The sequence below is a fragment of the Barbus barbus genome (genome assembly GCF_936440315.1).
Source record: "Barbus barbus genome assembly, chromosome: 50".
NCBI classification, from domain to species: domain Eukaryota; kingdom Metazoa; phylum Chordata; class Actinopteri; order Cypriniformes; family Cyprinidae; genus Barbus; species Barbus barbus.
Window position 1 is genome coordinate 2276252 of NC_136728.1, and position 27672 is coordinate 2303923.

The window sequence follows — 27672 nt, forward strand, 5'->3', positions numbered from 1 at the left end:
ACAGAACAGCAGTGCTATCAGACTGAACTGAATCCAACCAATATACAGTTCACAGTCTAGCTCTCTTCCTCCGTTCCTCTGCATTACTGCCTTTCTGGGAGATTTTTGCATAGTGTTGCACATTGCAATTGTTGTGTTGCACTCTCCTTTTATTCTTAACTTTCAAATAAAGCATAGGATTATGTTTCTCTTCCAGACAAACCAGTATGAGCTCAGAGCTAGACTAAAATCTGGATCAAATAGGCTTTTATATAAACTACACAATGAGTTCTCTAAAGCAACAGCATGTGCAGACATGTAGGATGTCTGTCTCCTTTATATGCCAACATCAAAACATTTTTCATTGATTTTGTGGACAGTTATTCAGTGCCTGATGTTATTCTAAATAATACCTTTGCATTCTTTCATCAAAGTGTATTAACTTGTTACTTGTCATTCATCTGCATCTCTAAAAAGCACCTTTATTCTCACAAGTTCAATATTAGGAAATGATCTACACAATATCATTAGGAATGAGAGCATCGCAGAAAGAGTACTAATGTTTAATGAGTTTTTTTATGTGATATCATCATGTGCTGCCCATAGCACCATCTGCTCTTCTCTTGCACAGAAATCTCCAAACCGAGATAAAGCAGAGGAGATAATTAGTCTGTGTTTAGGTAATGGTAGCTATGTCTTATTCTCTCTGCCTCTGGGGAGCTGCGGTTATTGTGGAGCGTAAAGAATCTGGGCAGTGCTGATGCATCTCTACAGACAATATGGAGATATTACACAGAATTTGATGAGAGAGGTAGACACACATGTCATCTTAGCCATTTCAGCAGAACGTGTGTGTAAACCAGACATCTAAATTTGACTACGCAACACCTGTACCCACCAGGCATTTATGAAGGAAATGTGAACCCCATAAATCCTGTCTGATTAAAGTATGCATATGTATTGTGAATATGTGTAAAAATTGTTTATGAGCCTTAGAGGCCTCAAACTTTTCATTTACTTTATGTTATTGATATGGCAGACACTTACGTTGGGGTTAATGCATTACTAGTAACGTGAGTTCAGATTACTCTCACAACTAGTAAAGTAACACATTCATTTTTAATTTATAAGCAATGTTGGGGAAAGTTACTTTTAAAAGTAATGCATTACAATATTGCGTTACTCCCTAAAACAGTAACTAATTACGTTACTTTTATGGAAAGTAATGTGTTACGTTACTTTTGCTTTACTTTTTAAATATGATCGTTGTGTGCGCTGTGTACACATGATGCTTACTGTACAGACTAAATACTAAAAATCTCACTTTCAGTGTTCCTCGAAATGAGTAAAAACTGTGAAATGCAAAATCAGAATATGACTCAAACCTGCAATAATTAAACATGTTAAATAACACAAATATCCTTTATGTTTTTTTAGTTTATTTTATTAACCAATGTCTTTGACCTTCAATGATCCAATTCAAACATATACTAATAAGCAAAAATAAGATCAGATTAACATAACATTTGTGTTTCATTTTTATTGGTGAGGAGTGTGTAACTTTCTTCTATTGCATCCTATTCTTCATGTATGGCAGCACAGGGTTTGTTTTAGTTGCGTTCTCTACTGTAGCAACGGGAATTTACATTTCCTTCAGCCTGAGGCTGATTCATTTAACTTTTGGTGTGAAAGGGCTTTTACCTTTGCCTAAAATAGAACTTTTTATATTGAAAACAAACAAACAATTCCAGGTCAGATGAGAAAAAAATAATGCAAAAGTAACATAATGCATTCATTTCGATTAAAAGTAACTAAGTAAAGCAATTAGTTATTTTTAAAGCGAGTAATGCAATACTTTCAAAAGTAACTGTCCCAAACACTGGATACTTACATCCATAAATAACTTACAGTGTATTCAAGCGTAAGTGTAAAGCATAGGTTCATAAATTGCCAATTTGAAATGTTGTGCAGAGGCACTTAAATAGTGCTCCATGTGACTAATTAATTTATGGTTAGACATAACATGTTGTTATTTATTCATAGATACAATTTAATATTGAACGAAAGCTTGTTTATCACATATTACCATTTCCTTTGAATCATCCACATTTTGGAACTGCCAGAGGATATGTGCAATTCTGCCTCAAAATTCGTCTAAAATGAGGTATCTTTTTGAAAAGTCTTTCAATGCTTCCCCGTAAGTGCAGTTTTACACGAGTTAAACAGAATTTCACACTGTAGACTCATTTTAAAAGGGGCTTAGCTGGTAGAAAGCAGGGTTCAAACTGATTTTAATGTGCAAAATGTATGGGAAACAATGCAGTGCTAGAATGTTATGTTGTTGTTTTGCCACAGACAATCAATCATAAAGTGCCTTAATGCTCACCTCATTAAATATTCATGTTTTGTACAATCTCAGAAACTTTCATGCTGTGTTCAGTTTATGTTCAGTGTGAAATCTCAAAATCTGGCAACCCAGGAATAATTACATTTTGAGGTATTTTTTGTGGTAATAACAACATTCGACAACCTCCCTTTCTCTCTTAGGAAAAAGGTGAGTCAGATGTGCCTTGCAAAGAGGCATTGTACTGTGTTCATTAACATCTATGTTTATTTCTATCTCTTTTTTTTGTCCTTTTTGCCTTATACTGTACATGTGTGTAACTGTTAACCTACACCGTTTGCGATACAAACGTGAATGATGCCTCGTGTCATGCTGTGTGCTTTTGCATTTTTAATCTCAGGACTTATGGACAGTAAAATAAGAAAGACGTCCACAGATTTACAGGAGGAGGGACCTAAACGGTGAGCCAACCATGGTTGCAAGTTCTGTCGTTCCCCACATAGTTACAAAAAATAGTGAGGCAGTCCTCAGATTCCAGTGTTGTTACAGCAGTGTTTCAGAGTTCTGAGTGTATCGAAGAAAGCTGCTGACTGAATAAAACAAGGGAGTTGCCAAATGGGTCAAAGTGATTAAAAAATGAAGGGATTTCTATTGTTTCATGTACATGAACTATAAACCCTGAAGTTATTACTCCAGGAACTCCAGCTCTCTCCGATGTCTTTAATGACAGTTCTGTATTAATGTGGTTGAAACAATGGGAGTGCGAACATGTTACATTAGTTTTGAGAAACAGCCATGACTAGCTAACTAATTTTTCTAATAAAGTGAAGTGACATTCAGCCAAGTATGGTGACCCATACTCGGAATTTGTGCTCTGCATTTAACCCATCCAACGTGCACACACACAGCAGTGAACACACACACACTGTGAACACACACACACAGCAGTGAACACACACACACCGTGAACACACACCCGGAGCAGTGGGCATTTATGCTGCGGCGCCCGGGGAGCAGTTGGGGGTTCGGTGCCTTGCTCAAGGGCACCTCAGTCGTGGTATTGAGGGTGGAGAGAGCGCTGGACATTCACTCCCCCCACCTACAATCCCTGCCGGCCCGAGACTCGAACCCACAACCTTTGGATTACGACTCTCTAACCATTAGGCCACGACTTAAAGCATCGTGCAATGGTGGTTAAGCATCTTGTACAGAAACCAAACACAACACTCTAGGAACCGCATAACAAAACATGGAAAATACCACTGATAACACCCTATCTTGGTGGTTGAGAGTTGTTCACATGCAGCATTCACATCATATTCAAATGCAAGTAAATATCTGCTTTTCTATGCAGCAAAATGGGTTACAAGCAGATTTTTTCCCCCAAAGTATTTCTCTTTTGAGCTTCGATCCCAAGATGCTGTAGAAGAAGATATTTTAGGGCTGAGCATTTGAGAGTCAAGAGTCTTGTTCTGAATTTTGTGTACTTAAGATGTGAGAGAATCTTAATTAATTCAGTCCTGCATGTGTTTGTGTTTGAACTTTCTGTGTCTCTCTCTCTGTGCGCTTTGGGTTTTACACTCTGAATCATGGCTTCTTGTTCCATGTTAGCTCTATTTAAAAGGCCAGCCGTGGGTTATGAGTGGGCTAGATTGATGCAGCCGTCATGGACAAGGTCATTATGAGAGGAATTCCACATCAGCTCTATCTCTTGCAGTCGTGTGGGGAAGACCAGGCATTTTCCCAGCCTGCGATCTCTCCAGCACCGGCTCACAAATGAGCTTTTCAGTGGATGTATGTCAGTGTGACCTTGAATCGGACGTTCATGCTGTCATCACACTGTGGAATGGTTTTTAATTAAATAGTTATGAGGAGTCATTTATCCAGATTTGACAGCAGCTTCTGGTAGTCTTGTATTCAAGTTTTTTTGTTTGTTTGTTTTTTGTTTTTAATAGTGGGTTTCGTCACATTGTTATTTCAATTCATTCACGTTATACAGTAGATAGCTTAATGGGAACCAGCAGAGTGTATATTAACTTGGCATTAACAAAGATGTCTATATTTTATCTGAATGTAAATGAATTTCTACGTTTGAATCTGTTATGCATGAGACTAGGTTTGTTAAAGGCTTATTAAAGGGACCATATGGGTCATTCTCTGTATATACTGAGAATAGCCCTCTCATATTACTGCATTCATAGATTGAAAATTGCTCCCAAGAGGATTATGTTGCCTTCATCATCATTGCTGTCCACTGTTAGTATAATGGCAGCTGTAAAACATTGTCCTAGCAATCAAACCATACTTCACCATACTTTTGTATTTTAAAATGAGACATACATTTTAAAATGATGTTGTTATGTTTTTAGAAATTATACCTTTGGGTTTCAAATTTGTTAAAACATGTATTTTCAGAAACACTTTAAAATATATATTTTTTTTTCATTATGGTTAATGAGTTAAGTATCAATACACTTAATAATTTTTTCCATATCAGCTAGATTATGTATTTATACCAAAACTGCTTCTTCTGAATTTGCTTCCTGTGACTATTGCAAAACCAACAGCATCTGACCCACGTGGTTTTGAAACGCAGTTAGTAAATCCTTTATCCTTAGATGACCTTGTGAGTCAATAAAGACTGACTGTGCTTCCAGGAGTTATTTAATTAAGTAAATGTAATACTCTGGTTATCCTTGATGTGATCATTATAGCTTTGCATTTGATAACGTAAATGAGTTTGACTGGTACTATATTGCATTACAGAGTATTTGTCTCAAATACAGATGACACTGACTCTTGAGACATGGACAACAGAACTGAAAATGCCTTTTTAAAGATAATTTAATGCCATATTCTTGTATTTTCAAAGTGGAAATGTTAATATGTTTAATCTGTTGTCTCGTTTATGTGTTCCTCTGTTTCTCTCCCAGCAGGTATGCACACCAGTATCAGTGGGATTTTGAAAGAGAAAACGTTAAAATCGCCTCGCCGCAGTTTGCCGTGTCTGGCTCAGAGTCAGACACATCCTCAGAACCTCAATCACTTCCTCTCTGTGCCTCTGAGTCCTGAACCCAAAACATACTCTCACAGCGTCAGTGCCTCCTGCACACACATCACACCTCCTCCCACAGGTAAGCACTAGCAAACGTCTGTCTTTGTGTTTTAGTATGCTTGTAGTTAGCAAACTAACCTATAAACCTGATAAGAAAGCATGCCTTATGAAATGCAGTAATCATATCAACCCTTTGGGCTTTCATTGTGAGATATGGTAATACCAACACAATCTCATGATTATGCATACGTATTTTACATATTGGCAGACCCGAAAGCTCACACTGTGATTTATTTTGGTTAGCATGAGGACATGATACTAGCTGAGTTAAATGTTGAACAGGGTGATGTTTCAACACATAGAGATTAAAGACATACACAGTCCCTCACTCCATTGCCTATGAGGAGTTAACTGATGTGTTTACTCGTGCTGTAGACAAACTCAGTTAGAATTGGCCTGAGGAAGAACTGAAAGTGTCCCACATTGTTTTAGACAAATGTTTTCTATCAGGTCAAAGCACGCATCCTCCTCGTAGGCGGCTTTCTTTCTTCCAGGATCTACACAACAAGTTATTGAGGTCCTGGGAGCAGCCTTATTCGACTCGCTTTGCCAACCCATGATGACTTATTGTTCATCTATCATGGGAATTGGCTCATCCCGAAGAGGACCATCATTACCCTCCAGAACATGTAACGTTACATCTATTATGATTGGTAAGGCCTAATTCAGGCTGGGACATCACAGTACACATTCAACAGTACAACATTCCATCTGAACTCTGTCGGACCACTGACCTCAAAGCAAATGGCCTGCACGATTGACCATTCAGTGGCTGGTATGGCTGCCATGAAGCTGCACCTGTGGTTAAACCTGTCTCAGCAGTCCAGTTGAGAGCTGGACCTCCCAGTCTGCCAAATAAGATCAGCCCTGATGCCGAGGCATTCAGGGTTCTGAGGGCAAGCCCTCTCAGGAGAGAGAGTGTCACACCACAAGATTGTGTGCTCTTTCTTCCTCAATGACCTCAAGGGGCTATCTCGCCACATTCTGTGTTTTGGGGAGGCAGAAGTTCCCAATGAGCTCTCTGCACAGCACCACTGCTGGAACATAGTGTCTGCTCCCTCCTCAGAGGGTACTGGGACACAAGAGGTTATTAGAACTGTCTTCCTGGTCACCATGCTGTCGATTGCTTGCTCTCATCTACCTGACTGATATGAAGCAGAGCTTGAGTTATGCGGGGTGAGTGACTTAAGTGAAGTGACATTCAGCCAAGTATGGTGACCCATACTCGGAATTCGTGCTCTGCATTTAACCCATCCAACGTGCACACACACAGCAGTGAACACACACACACCGTGAACACACACCCGGAGCAGTGACCATTTTATGCTGCAGCGCCCGGGGAGCAGTTGGGGGTTCGGTGCCTTGCTCAAGGACACCTCAGTCGTGGTATCGAGGGTGGAGAGAGCGCTGTACATTCACTCCCCCCACCTACAATCCCTGCCGGCCCGAGACTCGAACCCGCAACCTTTGGATCACGAGTCCAACTCTCTAACCATTAGGCCACGACTTCCCCCAACAAGAGCAACGTGCCCTAAAACCTCTTTTACTCTGGTACAGGGGCAGTCATGGTTTAAAGGTTAGAGAGTTGGTCTTGAGGTTGCAGGTTTGAGGTCTCAGGTCCAGCAGGGATTGTAGGTGGGGGAATGACCAGCGCGCTCTTCCACCCTCAATACCATAACTGAAGTGAGACCCTTGAGCAAGGCACAGCATCTCCAACTGCTGTGTAGAGTACGTGCACTTGGATGGGTTAAATGCCGAGCACAATATCACCACACGTGTCATACCAAATGTCACATAACTTGTTAGGTACCCTCCGAAGAGAGGTCGGATGCCACACAGCAAGAGACCCACAGGGAACTGCTGCCTCTTGAGACAGAAACTATGTACGTTCCAATGCTGTAATAGTTTAAGAGTGCCACAAGCTAAATGTTTCCATAACTGAGTGCCCATGAGCAAAGATGACAGTATGCAGGTCACATATTTCTAGGGCTTCATACATTAGCAGAGTACCACAGCCAGTGAGATGAATTAGGATGTTTTCTCCAGATTTTATAGACCTCCTTGGTGCAAACTAAATCAGGTCCAAACCATGAACTATTGTCACTCAGGTAATGGTTTAGTTCTACTGTTTTTCTTAGAACTGTCACTACAAAAGGCAGACCACACCATGCTGGTTTCATCTGGCCAGAGGAGAACTAATCCCCACCCCCACCCAACTGAGCTTGGTTTCTCCCAAGGTTTTTTTTCTTTCTCCATTTCTGTCACCTTTGGAGTTTGGGTTCCTCGCTACTGTCGCCTTTGGCTTGCTTTGTTAACTTGATTGCACAGATACTTTTTGAAGAGAACCGAACTGAGCTGGACGATAACATAATTGAATCAACAATGAACTGACTTAAAAAAAATTGACCGTTTACTAATGTCTTCCTACATCATTGACACATTGTTTTCCCATTTAAGACTGTAAAGCTGCTTTCACACAATCTGTCTTGTATAAAGCTCTATATAAATAAACTTGACTTAATTTTCTCTGTATGCATGTGGGCCGAAGCCTTAGAATAACTATGAAAATCATCTGGCTTAAAAAGGACCATCTCATTATCCATTATTCATTCTGCAATTGTGTTGACCTCGTCAGGTCAGGTGCTTTTGCTAAAAGATCTCCTGGCAGTAGTGTTGAATCAAAACGATGGCCATTAGTGGGTGGTACTAAACTCAAGGGAAAATGTAATGCTTTTCTTAGAGGAGTCCGGCAATGTCAGCACTTGGAACAAGCTCTCTTGCCTAAACACCTGTAGAGCTAATGAGGGTTACTGACTGCAGCAGTCAGCAGTAATCTCAGAACACAGAAGATAAAAGTGGACAAATATTGGTGATGAAAGCACTAACTTTGTTTTAGCAAAAATTTAAAGGCTCGTTGTTTGAATTCAAAGCCATTTGTCAAGCGAAACCGAACCTGTCAAGTCCAATTAGGTCTATAATACTTGAAGAAACCTATTCCCAATCTCACTGACAGTTTCACAAGTGCTGTATGCCTCTAGAGCAGCCCATCATTGCTCTAGAAGTATGAGGCTATGAACCCCATGCGACTAATTATGGTTAAGTAAACATGATAAATACTATAACAGGCATTGTACACAAGACTAAGACTAGGAATAAATTAGAAAACAGCTGATAATTTGCACATCCATATTCATCACCATTTAATTTTAAAGAGTTAATCTCATAAAACCCTGTGTTTCTCTCTTGGACAGACACTAGTCAGGATGTCTACATGGAAGAGAAGGAGGTGGGGGAGTCTGAGCCTAAAACGGATGAAACGTTCCTCGTCCAGCAGAAGCCTGTGTCCAGAGCAAAGCTAGAGGCCCGCACAGACTCCAAACAGGTACTACATCTGTCCTCTTACCTGCTGGTGTACTGCCAACCCAGCTTCAAGATCTATGTTTGATGATGAATTAAATCAGATCTTGAGTAGCTCCCCTTTATAAGTGCCTTGTTTTTTTTTTCTTTCTCACAATTAAATGTTTCAGCAACATATCAAGATGTCCAATGATGTCAGTTTACAAGCCAACACTGAAAAATTCCCTCAGGAAATTCTAATGGGATTTAAGAAAATTACTAAACAAAACTACGTTTTGTTCGACAACATAAATTACAATCATAACTCAAAAGTGGATTTTGACATTCCTGAGGGAATCCACGGCTTAAATGTTTAAGGACTAAAACTTAACAGAATTATTGTTTTATATTTTCTAATAAAATCTAATGAAATGCTCTGATTCGTTTTCAGGGGAACAATCTAGAAAAACCCTCAGGATTGATGTTTAGAGATGGGAAGAAGCGCATTGACTATATATTAGTCTATAAGAAATCCAGCCCTCAGGTGGAGAAGAGGTGCACGTTTGAGAGGAACCTGCGGGCGGAAGGGCTAATGCTGGAGAAGGAGGTACAGAACAAAATCTTTCACTAGATGACAGTGGTATTTTAACGGCCATTTGTTTGGATTAATTATTTTGCCTTTAAGGAAAGATCACAGAATATAACGATCAGGGTTATTTTGGCAGCTCTTCCTTCTGATGCATCCTGTCTGAAATGAAACCTCAGAAGTAAAACTCTTCATGGACAACTCTGCACAGCATAAAAATAACACTTCTAATGTGACCGAAAGTCAGGAGACACCCACAATTGATTCATATAGAGTCTGATGTTAGCATGCTACTATGCTAACTACTTAACATTCTACTAAATGTAAGAATACATACAAAGTATTCTCAACTGAAACAAGTAGTGGCTTGGACCCAGAAACAGTGTTTGATATGTCACGACTTATGCTGATAAGTTTTAGAACAGACCTAATGTCATTAAAGAGTCTAATGTGGTTCTCTTAGGTAACTCTTAATGTTCTATGTTGGTCGCTGAACACCTGAACTCTACTTTATCAAACTTGCTTTTCTTCTCCCAGATCTGTCATACCATTTTTATACTGTAGCACAACTCCAGCATTAGTCATACTATTTTTTTACCTCTACAGCTCTTCTGGAGGTGTGTTTGTCATGTCGAAACATACAGTACAATAAGTTTCACCTTTTTCCATGCTTGGTAACAACATCAGCTTTTCCTAGTTCTGCTACTTTACACAGATCCAAATAAGTTTTGACACTTAAAAAGATGAACAAAACTGTTTTTTAACCCTTAAGCTCTCTTTTAGTCGGGTTTACGATTTTTAGAGGCCTCCGCTCGCCAGAGCTCCGCTAGGACAGTCATGTGAGTGGTAGGCTCTGTGTGAGTCTCCTTATGAGAGGTCCAGCGTATGGAGCGTAGTAGACCTCCTCTCGATTTAGAGAGTCAGTATGCAGAGGTCTCCGCTCTGAGACCTCGACTGTTCGGCGAGTGTCATCAGGTCTCCTCTCGCTTCGAGAGTGTTAGAGACCTCCGCTTGCCAGAGCTCCGCTAGGACAGTTATGTGAGTGGTAGGCTCTGGGTGACACTCCTTACAGGATGTCCAGCCTGTGGAGCGTAGTAGACCTCCTCTCGATTAGAGAGTCGGTATGCAGAGGTCTCCGCTCTGAGAGCTCAACTGTTTCGGCGAGTGTCGTCAGGTCTCCTCTCGCTTAAAGAGTTTTAGAGGCCTCCACTCGTCGGAGCATGAGGCCAGAGAGCTTAAGCCTGTGGTGGTTGAGGATGCTTTCAATAGCCTCGAGTTCTCTGCTCTCCCCTCTCTTGGGGACCAAGACTCACTTTCGGAAGTTGGCTTTCGGGACGCAGGCCCCGCCCACTTGGCCACTCGTGGCCCTTTTTCTCTCACCCTAGCTGTGCTCCATCAACGCTTGGCAGGGATTTGGAAGTCCGGCGGCGTGGGCATCTCGTTCCCATAGCGTCTCGACACAGCTCAAGTTCCTGAAGAGGAAAGTCTCAAGGTTATGTATGTAACCCTGGTTCCTCGAGGGAACAAGACGCTGCGTCTCGTGAAGCTGATGCCGGTTCCACCGCACATGCTTTAATGCTTCCTGGACGATTATGTCACCTGCCCGTGATGTCACGCCCTTCCATTGGACTGATTACACATGTGATTCAGAGCGTGGTCACGCTGAAGACGTTCCCATAGTGACTCGATGCAGCATCTCGTTCCCTTGAGGAACCAGGGTTACATACGTAACCTAGAGACATTTTTTTGGGAAAAGTAGAAGTGCACAGTCTCCTATGAGGGCTAAGATAAGGTGTAGGGTAGCACATACAGTTATATAGCACATACAGTTTGTACAGTATAAAAACCATTATGCCTATGGGATGTTAGTTGTACCCCTGGGGCGCAAGAGTGCCCCAAATTTGCCCCATATACATACTATGGTGAGGGACGGACCATGAAATAGCATCTGAACGTGTTTTTCCTACTTATGGAATTTAGCATTGAACATAACTCTGCTTCACAATGACATAGAGACATGGGGGTGGGCTCATTTTACTCAGCCAACCAATCAGACTCTCAGGATCATTATGAAGCTTTCATGCCACGCCCTAGCAACCATTTAGAGAACCCCAGCAACTGATCCCATAGCCCAGATGGATATCTTTGGATCACAGTGTCATAGAGACATGGGGGTGGGGTCATTTTACTCGGGGCAGCAAACAACCAATCATGAATCACCATAGATACTTCCTAGCCACGCCCTAGCAACCACTGTCGAGCACTCTAGCAACCAAAGCCCAAACAGGCATATCTTCAAATCTGAATGTCATAGAGATATGGGGGTGGGCTCATTTTACTCAGGCAAACAATCAGACTCTCAGGATCACTGTGAACCAGTCAAGCCACGCCTTAGCAACCATTTAGAGCACCCTAGCAACTGATCACATAGACTGCCATTATAAAGCGCCAGATGGATATCTTTAGATCACAGTGTTGTAGAGACATGGGGGTGGGTGTTGGGGATGGGTGTTTTTGACTCGGGACAGCAAACAACCAATCATGAACCACCACTGGCAGTTCCTAGCCACACCCTAGCAACCGTTATTGTCGACCCTTGCAACCCAAACTCAAAGAGGCATATCTTCAAATCTGAATGTCATATAGACATGGGGGTTTGTTTATAGCCTTCATACTGGCAAGCAGCCTGTGGAGTATTATCATTGGCAGCTGCCAGGCCACTCCCTAACAACCAAACAGAGTACCCTAGCAACCGTCTAGCAAGACCTATATCTTTGCATCAGAATATAGTACAGACATGGGAGCTGGTTCTTTTGATTCATGCTAGCAAACCAGACTTCAAACATGCTAGTCATGGTAACAGTGAATAGCTACATGCTAATAGTCATTAGCTAAGTGCTAATTCAGGCTAAGAACATGCTAAGAACTCTATAAAACTTCATAGTAACGATCTGTGACAACTAACAACTGCTTAGCAACACCCTAGGAACCACCCCAGGTAACATAGCAACCACATAGCAACGGCCCTAGCAACCACCCAGAATACCCTAGCAACCGCATTGCAACACCCTAGCAACCACCCATATTACCCTAGCAACTACTTAGCAACACCCTAGCAACCACCATGGGTACCCTAGCAACAACTCTGAGTATCCTAGCAACTGCATAGCAACACTTTAGCAACCACATTGTGTACCCAAGCAACGGCCCTAGCAACCATCCTGGGTGCCCTAGCAATGGCCCTAGCAACCGTCCTGGGTACCCTAGCAACCACATAGCAACACCGAGTACCTTAGCAACCGCATAGAAACACCATAGCAACCACTCTGGGTACCCTAGCAACTGCATAGCAACACCCTAGCAACCGCATAGCAACACCTTAGCAACCACATTGTGTACCCTAGCAACGGACCTAGCAACCATCCTGGGTACCCTAGCAACCGCATAGCAACACACTAGCAACCACCCCAAATTTACATTCAAGTTATTATTATTCTTATGAGACTACATTTCTGAATGCATCTCTTCCTAGAGATTTCAAGCTAGAACCACCGAACTCAACCCAGCTCTTCAGACTGGTCTTACTCGAGTTGCTATTTCTCTTCAGACTGATAGGACTTATAGTTTTCATAAAAATGAAGATTAAATATCATAAAAATCCCATAGACTGTCATCCCATAGAATCCCATTGAGGGAATATTCAAATAAGACAAGACTATTCAAACTCCAACTGTCAAAATTCAAATCAAAATACACTGAAGCCCATTAGACTCAATCAAGCTTCAATCAAGCTTCAATCAATCAAACTCATTCAAACTCATCTATCTAATATTTCTAATCTATCTATCTATCTATCTATCTATCTATCTATCTATCTATCTATCTATCTATCTATCTATCTATACTAACGACATGCTAATCATGCTAGAAACATGCTAGTAGCATGCTAATAATGCTAGAAACATACTAGCGACATGCTATTAATTTGCCAGTCTTGCTAGCAGCATACTTATCATGCTAGAAACATGCTAGCGACATGCTAGTAACTTGCTAATCATTTTAGCGATATGCTAGCAACATGCTAATCATGCTAGAAACATGCTAGCGACATGCTAGTAACTTGTTAATCATGCTAAAGACATGCTAGTAACTTGCTAATCATGCTTGTGACATGCTAGTAAGGTGCTAATCATGCTATAAACATGCTAGCAACATGTTAGCAACTTGCACATTTTAAACTTTTCAAACTTTCTGTTCCGGTTTTCTCACACCAACTTAAAGTTTGTCTTGAAAAACTTTTTTTATCTAGTTATTAATTATATTTCTATTACTTTTTCTGTTTATTTTAAATGTTTATTGCTAAAAAAACTGAAAAGTTTTTAGACATTTAGAGTTGTAAAAATGACAAACCTTATAAAATGAACAAATATTTATATGGATACTTTTAAAAATATATATTTATATGATTATTTTTGAAAACAGTCTGCTCAAAAACCTCCATTCCCAATATTATAAAACCATTGCAATTGATTACATGTCTGTTATATGCCGATATTGATTTGTTTTTTGTTTTTTCACTTTGACAGCCCTCATTAACAAATGGTGATATCATGTTTGTGAAGATTCATGCGCCGTGGGACACGCTGTGTAAATATGCTGAGCAGATGAACATTAGAATGCCCTTCAGGTAGAGAGCACTGTCCCCATATTGTACTACATTTCATACTGCACTGTATGTGAATGCATTGTGACCGCTTGATTTATATTTTTATAGGAAAAAGTGTTACTTCACAGACTGGAAGAAAAAATCTATGAGCAGGTAGGATATTACAGAGTTCTTACTGTTCTGTGTTTACACATATTTGGCTATTTAATGATTTCATTTTATTTGCATTAAAGTCAAAAGCCTCTTCAGTACCTCGATTTTGTTCATTTTCTTGAAATTTAATTTGAGTCAGACATTAGCAGTTGGGAATAAAGATTTTATATGGTTAATTAGCCCAATATTTGTAGTGCGTCTCAGGGGACGAAATTTAATTTGCTTGATTTAATTTGCATCAGAAAATAATTCAATTTTAGAAGTAACTGTGAGTGTGAAATGCAGAAACTACCATTAATAACTCCGCTCTGTCATTTTTAGTCTGCTCGTTGGAGATAATATCTTGAGAAATGCTAATGCAAACGTATGTCTATAGTCAATTTCAGTTGAGATTTCGTCAGTTGAAGAGCTGGCTGCCCAGAAACCCCATGAAACTGGATAAAGAGGCGTTACCAGATCTGGAGGAAAGTGACTGCTACACCGCCCCCTTCAGCAGGGCCAGAATGCACCAGTACGTCCTTCATCCATGACCATGTTATAACCAAATCCCATGTCTTCTCAGAAAAAAAAAAGTCATTGTACGGCACCTTTTGCTTTCTGGGAATATGATACTGCAATTAAATAGCCGTGGCCTCATATACATTTCAACCATGGTTTGCTAACTGAAGCTGAAACCACATCCTTCATCCACCCAGGAGCTCAAGGGACGTATAGTGTCCACCACAGATTTTAGCCTCAGCTGACCCTTTTAGAGCAGATTTTATGATGGAGGCACTTTCGGACCACGTACTTGATGTACTTGAACCTGATGACTATTTGTGAATGTTTGAGTCATTGGTTGCTGACATCCACTTTACAGATCAGAGATCAGTGGAAATGCATGACCTCACAAAGAACTGTGTCCTGGGGCAGCAGAGTTAGTTTTTGTTAAGTGCGTGTTGTCAGTAAGGGTTTATTTGAGGCCGGCCAGAGGTTTTGAATGCACAGAAATGTTTGAAGAGGGCAAGGTTAAACCTGACAAAGAACTTGAAACACTCTGCAGATATATTTTCCAATGCACTGCAGTGTCGAAGATAACTGAGTGATACATATATATATATATATATAAATTATTTATTTTTTTCTCACTGTAGCAGAAGGGTGTATCTCACGAAACCTGTCAAAAATGTCATTATTTAGTATTATTTATACTGTTATAGTAATTATATATATAGTAATATAAATATTTTGAATTATCTTTTGCATTTTGTTATTGTTTGATTTTAGTTTTTAGTAATTTTGTGGTTTTGTCATTTTTATTAAAATAAGATATTTTTTTGTTTTTTTTCGAAAACAAAAACATTTCTATGTGTTTTTTTCTTTTATTCCAGTATTAGTATTTTTTATTTTTTTTGTAATTTTACTACTTCAACTTTCAAAACATTAAATGTATATTTAAATCACATTTCCTAAATTTAAATTGTATTTTAATATAATCTGCTTAAGTTTTCCTTGTGAGTTTTTGAAGGGAACGAGGCGAGTCCAAATGATGATGCTATGGGGAATAATTTTGTGTGACTGCATCTAAAACACCTATACAGCTACTCCAATCTTGATCGGTGCTGCATCACTCGTGACGTGCGACAGCGAAAAATAGTATTCCTGCAACCAGTGATGGGGTAATGCATTACAAGTCACGCACATTACTGAGCGTAATCAGATTACTTTCCCTAAGTAACTAATAAAGTAACGCATTACTTTTAAATTTACAAGAAAAAATCTTTAAATAAAGTTACTTTTTTAAAATAAACAACTCATCTCAGGTGGCAAAAAGTAATGCAAAAGTAACAAAATGCATTGCTTTCAGCAAGTAATACAATTAGTTACTTTTTGTGGGATAACACAATATTGTAATGCGTTATAGTAATTTTCTCCAACACTGCCCACAGGAAAGCAAGCTTCTGATAGGCTAAAGCAAGTCTCTCTCAGGCATCCAGTATGTATGGCAAGAGAACACAGTACCGTCTCAGGGAACCATTGTTACAGTCATAACCCGAGGCGTTCCCTTTTGAGAGAACTTGCACTGTGTCCAAATGATAACTTTATGAGGAACAAAATGCAGAGACAGAATATATGGGTTCAAAGAGTGCCAGAGACAACCCCTCTACAACCATGGCCAGATCCCAGGCCGGGACCACAGACCTTCAGTCAAGCGACCGTCCAGGATCGCTCACCAGCCTGCGAAGGAAGTTTCAAGTTTCAAGTTTACTTTATTTATATAGCACATTTAAAACAGCCAGAAGACTGACCAAAGTGCTTTACACTTGGAAGCATCCACAAGAAAAATTAAAAGGAAACAAGACACATAAATAAGAAATGGAATAGATAAAATACAACCTAATAGGCCATTGAAAACAAATAGGTTTTTAAGAGTGATTTAAAAATCGTCAGACTAGGGGCCGTTCTAATCTCAACTGGCAAGTCATTCCAAAGACGAGGCCCAATTACTGAAAAGGCACGGTCACCTCTACGCTTGAGTCTAGAGTGTGGAATTAAGAGGAGGTTCTGGTCGCCGGATCTCAAACTTCTCAAAGTGGTATACTGGTGGAGCAATTCGGATAGGTAAATGGGTGCTTGATGATGTAACGATTTAAAAACAAATAATAAAATTTTGAAGTGTATTCTAAATTGGATAGGCAACCAGTGAAGGGCCTTCAGGAGCGGAGTGACATGATCCCTTTTTTTCTTTTTTAAAAGAAACTTAGCAGCAGCGTTCTGGACCAATTGAAGACGGGCAATTTGTGATTTAGAGATGCCACAATATAAAGAATTACAATAATCTAGACGCGACGTAATAAAAGCATGAACGGCCATCTCCAGAGTCTTGTCGGTGAGAAAATTTTTGATTTTTGCAAGTGTACGGAGCTGATAAAAACTAGATCCAATCACGGTGGAAATTTGTTTATCAAATTTTAGCGTGTCATCCAATAAAACACCCAGGTTCCGTACCTGTGAGGACCTAAAAGCAGATAAAGGTCCTAGGTCAAAATCAGCAGGGAGCAGAGCGTTCTGAGCAGCAGCTGTTCATAGTGTGCATAGACCTGACCATGCATGCTCTGCTACCAAGCAGCTAACGCACAGATCTGTGATGTAGCGTGGGCAGGGTGTCCCACACGATTTAAACTGCTCATCACTTGGTTTTTTTTCTGTACACTTTCTGTTCTTTTTTTTTTCTTTTTGCACTTTTACAACGACACCAAAAAGGATGGACAGTTTGACACAGGGCACTTGCTGCAGATCTGTGCTATACAGCTTCTGCAGTATGCCGTCACACGTCACAGGGGACGCCGCTGACATGTCAGGATTGGAGTAGCTGCACATGTGCTTCAGACGCAGAAGCATTTTTCATACGTCATCATTTGGACGCAGCGTGAGTTCCCTCGAAAGTGAACATATTTGTTGGTAATTTAATTGGAGCACTTACAGTAGTTTTTGTAGAACTACCGTTAATTTATCAATTAAAGTGTCCCAGTTATATATTTGAAAGTTTCATAATTGTATGCAAGGTCAAAAAACACTTTAGTATTCATTTAATTGTACATTATTTCTCAAATGATTTGTTTGAAGATTCATCTTTCCAAACCCCTCCTTTGCGCTTGCAGCTTTTCAACGTTGCAGGCTGTTTACATTTACATACAGCTACGTTACACACTGCATGAAAGGTAATTTACAAAAATAAAAAATATACTAATTTTCAAAATAAATAAATCAGGCACTTTAATTTACTTAATTTGTTAACAAAGTTAAAATTGAAATAAAAATAGTTAAAAGTGCAATTAACTAGATTTTAATATGTTAAATAACAAGATTGCGTTACAGTAATGACAATCTAATTAGAATCATCTTTCATGAAAACAGTAACACAGTGCAAAATATATTCTATAGGCAAATTCTATAAGGAATATTGTAATTATTTAGATTTTAGGTGAAATATGAGCTGCAGCATGTTCTTGACGGGTTCTGTGAGATTCATTTCATCCAGGAAGGAAGCCCATCTTTAATGTATGAATGTGTCTGTATGCTGACACAATCTGCTCTGAGCTTTATATGTCAGATGTGATCCTCTCTAAATTAATATTTACACTGATATACTAAAGCTATGAGTACTGATCTCTAGGCTGCTGTGGTGTGCTTACTGTATATTTACTGTATTCAGTTTAGTACATGCTTTAATACATGCAACTTACAACAAATGTGTGTATTCAAACAATGTACTTTGTTTTCTTGAAGTTTTACCATCAACAACAGAGAGACATTTTTCTCCAACTCAACCAGAAGCAGGATAGTACATCATGTACTGCAGCGCACAAAGTACGAGGACGGGAAGTCTAAGATGGGTAAGAAGACAGCTAAACCCCTCCAAACATCTTCATCAAACGTCACACACTCCGCAGTCACTACGATCATCTTTATCATGTACACAATGATACCATTTCTCTCACTCATTATTAATATACCATTTCTCTTGCTCATACCATTCTCTCATATATGATCTTTTTTTTCAGTAATGGTTATTAAGAAGTTTACAAAATCGGTTGAATCTAAAAATATCCAGGTCACCCGTTACCCCAAAATCAACCCCAGTTTCAGGGTCATTATTTGAACTAAACTTCAATCTGTTAAATAAATCATTTTGGTTAAATGAAATAAAGCTGGATAAAATATTAATATTAGATGACAAAAACACAAACTTAAAAAAAAAAAAAAAAAACTTCAGAAATGCTCATTTAAAACTGAAGTAAATAAAATGATGAACAAAAATTACAGAAAATAAAACTGAATTGAAAATAAAATTAAAGCCTTAAAAAAATAAGATTAAAAAGGACAAAAATTTATAAAAAAAATAAAATTAAAAGAAAACTGAAGCTCATTCGAAATGTTAAGAGTATTTAAATAATAAACACTGCTGTTTTCATGAAATTCACCTGTTGTCAATACATTTCTGTCAGTAAATATTTGAAGACGTGATATAGTTTTATGTGCAATGACCTACAATATCCTTCTGACCTTTTTCTCTAATCTCTCTGTTAGTCCTCTTATTTTAATGTCACACTCGTGCCCTTCTTCTTTGGCTTTCTTGTCTGCCTGCTCTTGTGGTTTTCTGCTGATTAAAGCTGGCCTTGCAATTGGGATTTTCATGTTAATAAAATAATACCAGTGACCGCCCACTCGCTCAGACCAGATCAGATTGGGAGAAGAACTCTTAATCCCCCATAAATCCCTGCGCTCAGTCGTGCCCCTGCAGCTCAGCTCAATGTCCTGCTAGTCAACTCAAAATGAGACGTAGTTTACAAACCCGACTATTAAACTGTGAGTTTTTATCAAATAGCATAACAGTCAATAATGCACACTAATAAAACGCTTGTCCCTCAGTGTGTTTTTATGTCAAATTTGCAATGAAAGTCACCTCTTTCTGTGAGAATCCTAATCCAGGCTCATTGGAAATATGTGACTCTGCTTCTACGTGCCTCGATATTTCTGCAAAACCTGAAATATGTTGCTCTGGGTATATTTTGATGTACTTTTCAGGTGACACATGAACAAGAAACATTATAAGCCATATCTCTTTTTATCCATTGTAGATGCAGATTTACTAAACAACACAGAATGTGAAAACAAATAAATAAATGTGCCTATGTGTACAAAATGATTGCAAAATGCCATTTTAGTGTTTGTAGTACGTAGCAGGTTTCACAGCAAGTTTTAAAGTGAAATGTCTATTTCAGCTGGAAACTACAGTGAAATTGATGTATATTGTAGGTACTTTTTGCAGAAATGTGGGCAAAGTCATGTATTTCCAATTTAATTTTTTCTGTGTGATGCCTCGTTTTCCTAGAAAATTAGAACAAAAAAATGTATAAAATGAAAATAAATCATTTTCATGTGACCTATATTTGTAATTTGTCCGCCAAAAATATAAATGAGACCCTTTTATATTTAAGCAAGGCTCGACATTTCCGTTTTAATATAATTGAAATCATGTACTGCATTTTTTTTATTATTTTACAATGTTCTCTGTGATGCACCTATAATATTAGCAAGATGTTTACATCAAAAAACATCATAATTTAGATATAATAGGCTATTTTGTATCCAGGTTTTGACTCCGTGCGTTTCGTGACAAGTTTAGAAGTGAAATGTCCAGTGGCTGTGTTTTTATTACATTGGTACAGGATTATTGCTTTTTTTATTACGTCGCTTCAGGTACAGTACTTATTGCGGCGGTTCAGAATTGAAATGTCAGGGAGTGTCACGGAAAGGTTAATGCTCTGTTGTGTTGCTAATACCCCCTGCACCAAACCTGACCCTAAACCTACCCGATAGTGTTAACAAATGCAAATAAGATATTAAAATGCATTCACTAATGCAGCCATGCTTGAACTTCTTTCTACGTTGGTTTGAGCTGTTCGAGAGTGTACTGTAGTTTCACTATAAATTCGTACCAGAGCTCTTCACCACACAACTGCAACACTGCATCGCTTGAGCTACCAGACAAACCTACTCTTATCACATACCAATACATATGAAGCTGCATATGTGATGCTAATGATCAAAAGTATAAGTTTTCAAACCTCAATTCAAATTGTTTTAAAGTCATAATATTGTGCAAAAAATAGGCTTTCTTAATCTAACCTCTTGCCCTGTAAATCATATTTTGTGTGGAAAGGAATAAAAGTTATGAGAGTTTTACTGCCTCAAGTGCCTTTCTACTGGAAACTGCAGCAATTCCTATATATAGGTACGTGCGTGCAGAAAAGTAGGTAGAGGCACATATTTCCAGTGAGCATTGGGTAGTTTGATACAGTATCCTTAGATACATAGATATTGGTAAATTGTGCTTGCATTTAATTGATATTTAGTAACACTGCCCTCAGCCCAAAACTCTAACCCTTAATTATAAACCTAACCTTAATCTCCTCAATATGATTTTTCTATAACAACATGTAGTTACACAGTAAATTCAGTCTTGTAGATTAATGTTAGTACATAGTAGTTAAGACCACCTAATATATATCTTATTTATATAAAAAAATTAAGGTTTGAAATAACATGAGGGTGAATAAATGATGACAGGATTTTTGGTAAAAGTACTAATCCTCACTATTAACTAGAATGCATATAATAGCATATTGGTTGTTTATTAGTACTTATAAAGCAAATGCCTTATTCTGCATGATCATATTTTAGATCCCCTACTCCATACCTAAACTCAACAACTAACTTACTATTCATAACCAGCCAATTGGGAGTTTATTTAGGCAGAAGTCAAAGTTAATAGTTAATTGTGAGAATCAGACCTTAAAATAAAATGTGGCTATATATTTATTTTCTGAGTGAACTGTCCCATTAAACCAAGCACAGCTGTTTATTTCCCACTTCTGAAGATCAACAGCAACTGAGAGTTGAAGAGCTTATGAATATTTCAAGATGAACAGTCTGTCATCATTTTCTCACTCACATGCTTTCCCAAATGAGGTCGCTCTTTTCCATGCACCATGCAGAGAATGGGAACGGAAGCTTTTACAAAGAACAAAACCTTTATAAAGCATAAAAAGGCACAAACCCCCATGAAATTTAATTTAACTTGCCTATGCTATTTTTCACATTTCAAAATGATTAAATCAAGAACATGTCTACTCTGCAAAGAGACAAATACAAATTTTACACAGTTGGCATGAATAAATAAATAACATCACTGCCTGTCTCCATTATATAAGTGAAATAATATGGGTTTGGAACAACATAGTGAATGAAAATAAATTTTGGAAGAACTATTCCTAGTTCCCTATCTAAAGGTAACTCTTGTTGCATCAACTTTTTAAGCTTATGAGAAATATGTTTACTATGTTACTGAATCCTGATTTGTTACCGTTTTTGTAGCAGCACAAACCAATGGTGCTTGAGCCCACCTGAAAGTGCAGAGCCGACTGCTACATAAGTCTCTCATCAGACTCTTCTCCTTCAGCATCGAGACCATCTCTTTGCTGACTCTGAAATCATGGCGCTGAGTAACTGAGTTTGAGTGATCCCGCACTGGCACAGGTCCTGCATACTCACTCTCCCCGCAGCACTTTGATTCACCAGTGTGTTTACACGTAAGGATCAGTGCCCTTCATTACTTCAAACAGCTCAATTCTTCTAGGTGGATCGGAGTGGAATGCTGACACCGAGGTTACTCGCTCCACTTCGCTTGCAGGCCACCTCAGAGGTATTATTCAAACTTCTGCTCACATTCTTCGGTCTGAAGTGTTAACATTGCTTGCTAAAGGTGCCGTAGAAATGGTCCATTTAGTGAACAGCGAGTCAGGTTTCTACAGCCGCTACTCCCTTGTTCCCAAGAAAGATGGTGGGCTCAGACCAATTCTCAATCTCAGACATCTCTATCACTTTCTCATGCGACAGCCATTCAGAATCAGAAACAATCAGAATTCAGAAACAGATCCTCACGCAAATATGCACTGAGGACTGGTTTTCTGTCTGTGGATCAGAAAGGCACATACTTTTACATCCAAATAGTCCCCCGTCACAGATCGCACTTTTATGACGTGTAGGGACACAGCTCTTTCCTCTCTAAGACAAATGAGAATGCGCATCTTGAATTACCTCAGTGACTGTCTGGTGCCAGTTGGATCAGAATGGGAATTTATTGCTCACAGGTCATTGTTGTTCAACCATCTGGAGCATCTTGGGCTGAGAATCAATTCAGCCAAGAGTTTTCTGACTCCCAGACAGCAAGTGTCCTGTGACTCCCAGACAAATGTGGCCCCTCCAATATTGGCTCAAAATTGTGTTCTGTCTCATGCTTGGTGCCTGGGCCAGTGTTATATCAGGGTAACCTATCGCTGTGTCAGAGAAGTGGCCCCCTGCTCAACTCCTCACCTATTCCTATCAGGCGTGCAGTTGGGAGTGGCCTCCAAAAGGAAGCTATTCTCGACGGACGCCTCCAGATAGGGAGTTGTTGGACAAGGGCTGTACCCCTTTCACACTCAAGGTTTAGGTGGCACTTAGGTGGGATTTCTATGGGGGAGATTTGTGCCACCGGATGGTTGTCGCCATCTACCTTCATTAGATTTTAACACTTGGATGTCCCCGCTATACAGGCGCAGATCCTTTCTGCCTAATTATACCCCATTCCCCTTGAGTGGAAGGGCTATCTTAAGTAGACCTCATATTATTGACTTGGGTCTCTTCTATAGCTCAGGCTTACAGAGCCCTCTGGCAAGTCAAAAGCTGAGGCAACAAGAGTTATCTTGGTTACACTTTATTTAGATAATCCACTTTAGACATCCCACTAACTATACGTAACTTTGTAACTACATGTCAACTAATTCTCATTCATTTACAACTACATGTCCACTAACTCTCAGAGTAGACTGTTAGGGTTAGTAGAATAAGTTGACATATACTTGCAAAGTTTCTGATAGTCAGTATTTTGTATGTTGTGGACCCATCAAAATAAAGTGTTAGCAGATATTAAGCAGACAGTCTACTAGTTGGCATATAGTTGCTTACTTACTATTAGTAGAATGCCTAAAGTGGACTATTGAAATAAAGTGTTACTGTCATCTTTCTATAGAGAACACTCCGGTTGGTTCCCTGAGATAAGGGATCGAGCTGTGCATGACGTTTGCGTGGCTGTCACTTCAGTCAAATGATTCTGATGAGATGGCGCTCCGCGCTGACTTATATAGCAGTCAACTCCACCCTTTCTGGCGGGCTCAAGTGCCATTGGTTTGTGGAGCTACACAAACTTCAACAAATCAGGCTTCAGTAACAATGTAAACAGGAGTTTTCCATAATTGACAAGAGCTGACTTATCTCAGGGAACCGAGTTTGCTTTGTGATTCCTAGTGAGAAAAACTACACATCAAAACATGTAAGACAACAACTAAAATCAACCAGTTGAGTACCATTTTGTCATTTGTAAACAGACATTTGTTCATCAATCCCCTAAATAAACCTATGCCATAATTTGTTTAAAATACATTTATTTCATACTAAATATACTTAAAATCCATTAACATATTTATTGACATGTCAGTTAAGACTTATCGATATAACATCGATATATGATGAAACTTTATTTGGAGTATTTCTTTTTAGCACAATGCATATTTCTTAATATTTTGCCTAAAAAGTGTTTTAATATCACTATTAAAAAGGATTGAATATTCTCTGTATAATACCAACAGTACCAACAATGCAATAAATATAAAGTGTACCAGTACTTGAAGCACACTCACAATAGTTCCACTTTAGCACAATCAAATACACGTCAGCATATCTGTAGTTGGACTTTAGCACTACTTCCACACAATTAAAGTGTGTTCAGCACAAAATCAGTTGATCCAAATTAGCAAAGTACAACTGCAGGGCATTTTTATTAAGCATATAAATATGTAAATGAAAAAATAAATATTTTTCAAATACATTTTAGTTTTTTTTTTCTTCACTAGTGTTTTAGATATTTTTAGACTTTAGATTTAGACTAGATTTTCTTTTTTCCTTTTCCGCATTCCAGTCCTTCACCACACACCCATTAAGCCTTGAATCTCCATCATTAGGACCAGCAGTAATCGCATTACAAACATCACAGAACCGAAACGAGCCCCGTCTGTCAGTGTCCCTCATGGTCCCATGTGTGAGCTTGTATTTGCATGTCTCTGCTGGTCACACAGTCTCCGTCTCTCTGCAGCTCCACCGTTGTGTTGTCTGTCTCTGCTTAATTATTATGGGCATCACGAGCGGTTCCTCATGGGCCAGTCAGGGAGTTCATGGGAAGGTGCGTACAGTGTTGTACAGTCTCTGTTGTACGGGCACACAGGGACCCCCAAATATCATCACACCTCTCAAAGTAGCATTAGCAAGACAGAGTGTGATTTTTAACTCTGTTTTTGGTTGGATCTCACAAATTTGAAATGTCCAATGTTTTTTTTTTTTTTTTTTGCACCACTATGCCAATGAATTTAAAATTACTCTTCTATCAGGTAAATTTATATAATTTAATGTGTAATTTAATATGCTGCTTAATGTTTTTGTGGATTCTTGATTGATTTTCAAAAGAATATTTTTGAAATCTTGACAGTCACTTTTGATCAATTTCATGCATTGCCCTTTCTGAATAAAATTTGAGGTCACACTTTATATTCGGTGGCCTTAAGTACTATGTACTTGCATCATAAAATAAGTACAATGTACTTACTGTGTTCATATTGTATTGCAAAACACGTTTGCTGCTATTGAAGTGGGATACGGGTAAGGTTAGGGACAGGTTAAGTGGTGTGGGTAGGTTTAAGGGTGGGTTAAGGTGTAAGGGATGGGGCAACAGTGCAATTATAAATGTAATTACAGAAATTAATTACAGATGTACTGCCCTCCAAAAGTTTGGAAACACCCTAGAAAAGTGGGGTTTTGGACAATATTGGCATGAATCCTTTTTAATTTGTGATCATTTTGCACTGATAAGGGACAAAATAAACTACGAAAACATATTTTATTACATAAAGAGTTTATACATAGCAAAAACTAAAAATTTTGATTCATCAAATTATCGATTATTAACGAGAGTCCAAAACAGCTGATAAAAACATCCACACCACTCCGGTTCGTCAATTAATGTCTTGTGAAGACAAAAGCTGCATGCTTTTAAGAAACAAGTCACTGAAAGCCATCACTGAGGCATTTTAACTTCAAACCAGTTCATTGGTGCGCAAGCAAGATATTGCTGCATTTCTCCAAATCTCTTCTCATAAAAAAACTAAAAAACTCCTCTACTATAAACTCAAACTGTCTTCGATGGCCCGAGGGTGATTAAAGTTTCATTTCTGAACTATTCCTTTAGTGAACTGGAGAAAAGATTTAAGTGACAAATATATTTTATAATTCCATATTGATGACTAAAGACAACAATGCATGGTCTCTAGTCAACAACATAAAATCTCAGTGTTTGCCACTGTTACAGAAGCTACAGAAATACTGGAGTGGTATTGTTACTTTTTATTGCTATTTTATTGTCCGTTTGGGACAAACTTGGTATTTTGCATATTCCTCATAAAAATACCTTTAGCAAAATAAATATATCATGACAATTTTGAGCCATTTTCCATTAGTTTCCTCCTGCAGCTGTTTGATACAAGCTTAATCCAATTGCTGAAGCTCACACCCAAGCCATGCACTCACTAGCACCCACATACTGAAAAGGCAAGCTCCACCACTATTTACAGGATTGTGCCTGCACTCAATTCCATTTTATTGAAAATCATTTGTGTTCTCAGTCAGTTTTTTTCCCCCAAGCATCTCCCTTTGCTTTTGCCAATTACACTTCTGCTGTTATCTGTCTGTAAATGAGTCTCCTGCCAGAAGCCAAACATGCAGGAGGATGGATGCCATGTTCGGCGCAAGTTAATCAAGCAGTACAATCACTAAATAAGTGCAGTCAGATGCACCCCGCTGGAATTAATTGAATAGTAGTGTGGTTTTATTTCATAACATATTTTAACTGTGCAATAACATGAATGGTGTCATAACATTTGGAACATTTATTATTATTGTGCTGCATTTGCAATATTTAAAACATACAGAATACAGTATATCAGAATTTATGAACTGTGGAAACTATGCATACACTTTACATCTAGTGGAAAGGATACCCTCTGCACCATAGGTCAAATTGGGCATTCACTAGTCGCTCTGGTTGGTGGGCAAAATTAATTTCCCAACCTCACCCAAGCTAACCCATCTGTTTCTGGAATCAAAATGTGTGCTGTGTATAATTTTAAAAGTTGAAACATCCCATGATGTATCTTTATGGATTTTGTTGTGTATTCTTGTTTTTTTCATTATTGTGTGTTATTTCCTCCCATTTGTGGTGTCTGTGATGTTAGTCAATGTTTAATGTGAAATTATATCTTGTGTGTGTGTGTGTGTTTCTCTAGATTAATCATCAAATGCTTAAATTGTTTTCTGGGAATGTAAAATCATCAGACAGTGAGACATCACAACTGTTATTGTCATTCTGGGCACTGAGATGGCAAAAAGATGCCAAGATTGGATAAAAAAAAAAAAAAGAATAAAAAAGTTTCGTTTTTTTTAATGCTTGTTTTATTCTGTTTCCATCTATTTTGCAGGTATTAATCGGTTACTTGGCAACAGCACATATGAGGCAGCGTTTCCTCCGCATGAGGTAAAATTGGTGAAATTTATTACCAGTCACAAAGTTTTTTGTTGTTGTTACTGTTGAAGTGTTTGTGTGCGATATGGAAAACGCAACTATTGTATTTCTAGGGAAGTTATAAAAGCAGACATCCGATTAAAACCCACGGGGCCCAAAACCACAGACACCTTCTGTACGAGAGATGGGCACGCTGGGGGATCTGGTACAAATACCAGCCTCTAGACCTCATACGGTAAGAAACACACACACAGCAGAGTAAAAAAATAAAACAGTATATATA

The 27672-nt window shown here is 38.7% G+C and overlaps 1 protein-coding gene across 2 annotated transcripts in view; it reads left to right on the plus strand.

Annotated features, from left to right (window-relative positions):
* The window catches only part of LOC306868019 (anoctamin-3-like), a gene marked incomplete at both ends in the record, with an annotated part of 85455 nt that overhangs the window by 14703 nt on the left and 43080 nt on the right, over positions 1–27672 (plus strand). The window contains 9 exons of one of the 2 annotated variants that reach the window (XM_079413989.1): positions 5260–5457; positions 8690–8820; positions 9226–9381; positions 13947–14047; positions 14135–14179; positions 14556–14690; positions 18449–18555; positions 27346–27401; positions 27503–27624. In XM_079413989.1, coding sequence (XP_079270115.1) covers positions 5260–5457; positions 8690–8820; positions 9226–9381; positions 13947–14047; positions 14135–14179; positions 14556–14690; positions 18449–18555; positions 27346–27401; positions 27503–27624 — 1051 coding nt within the window. Of the gene's footprint in view, positions 1–5256; positions 5458–8689; positions 8821–9225; positions 9382–13946; positions 14048–14134; positions 14180–14555; positions 14691–18448; positions 18556–27345; positions 27402–27502; positions 27625–27672 lie in introns of both variants that reach the window. The other variant, XM_079413990.1, reaches the window with a different exon arrangement.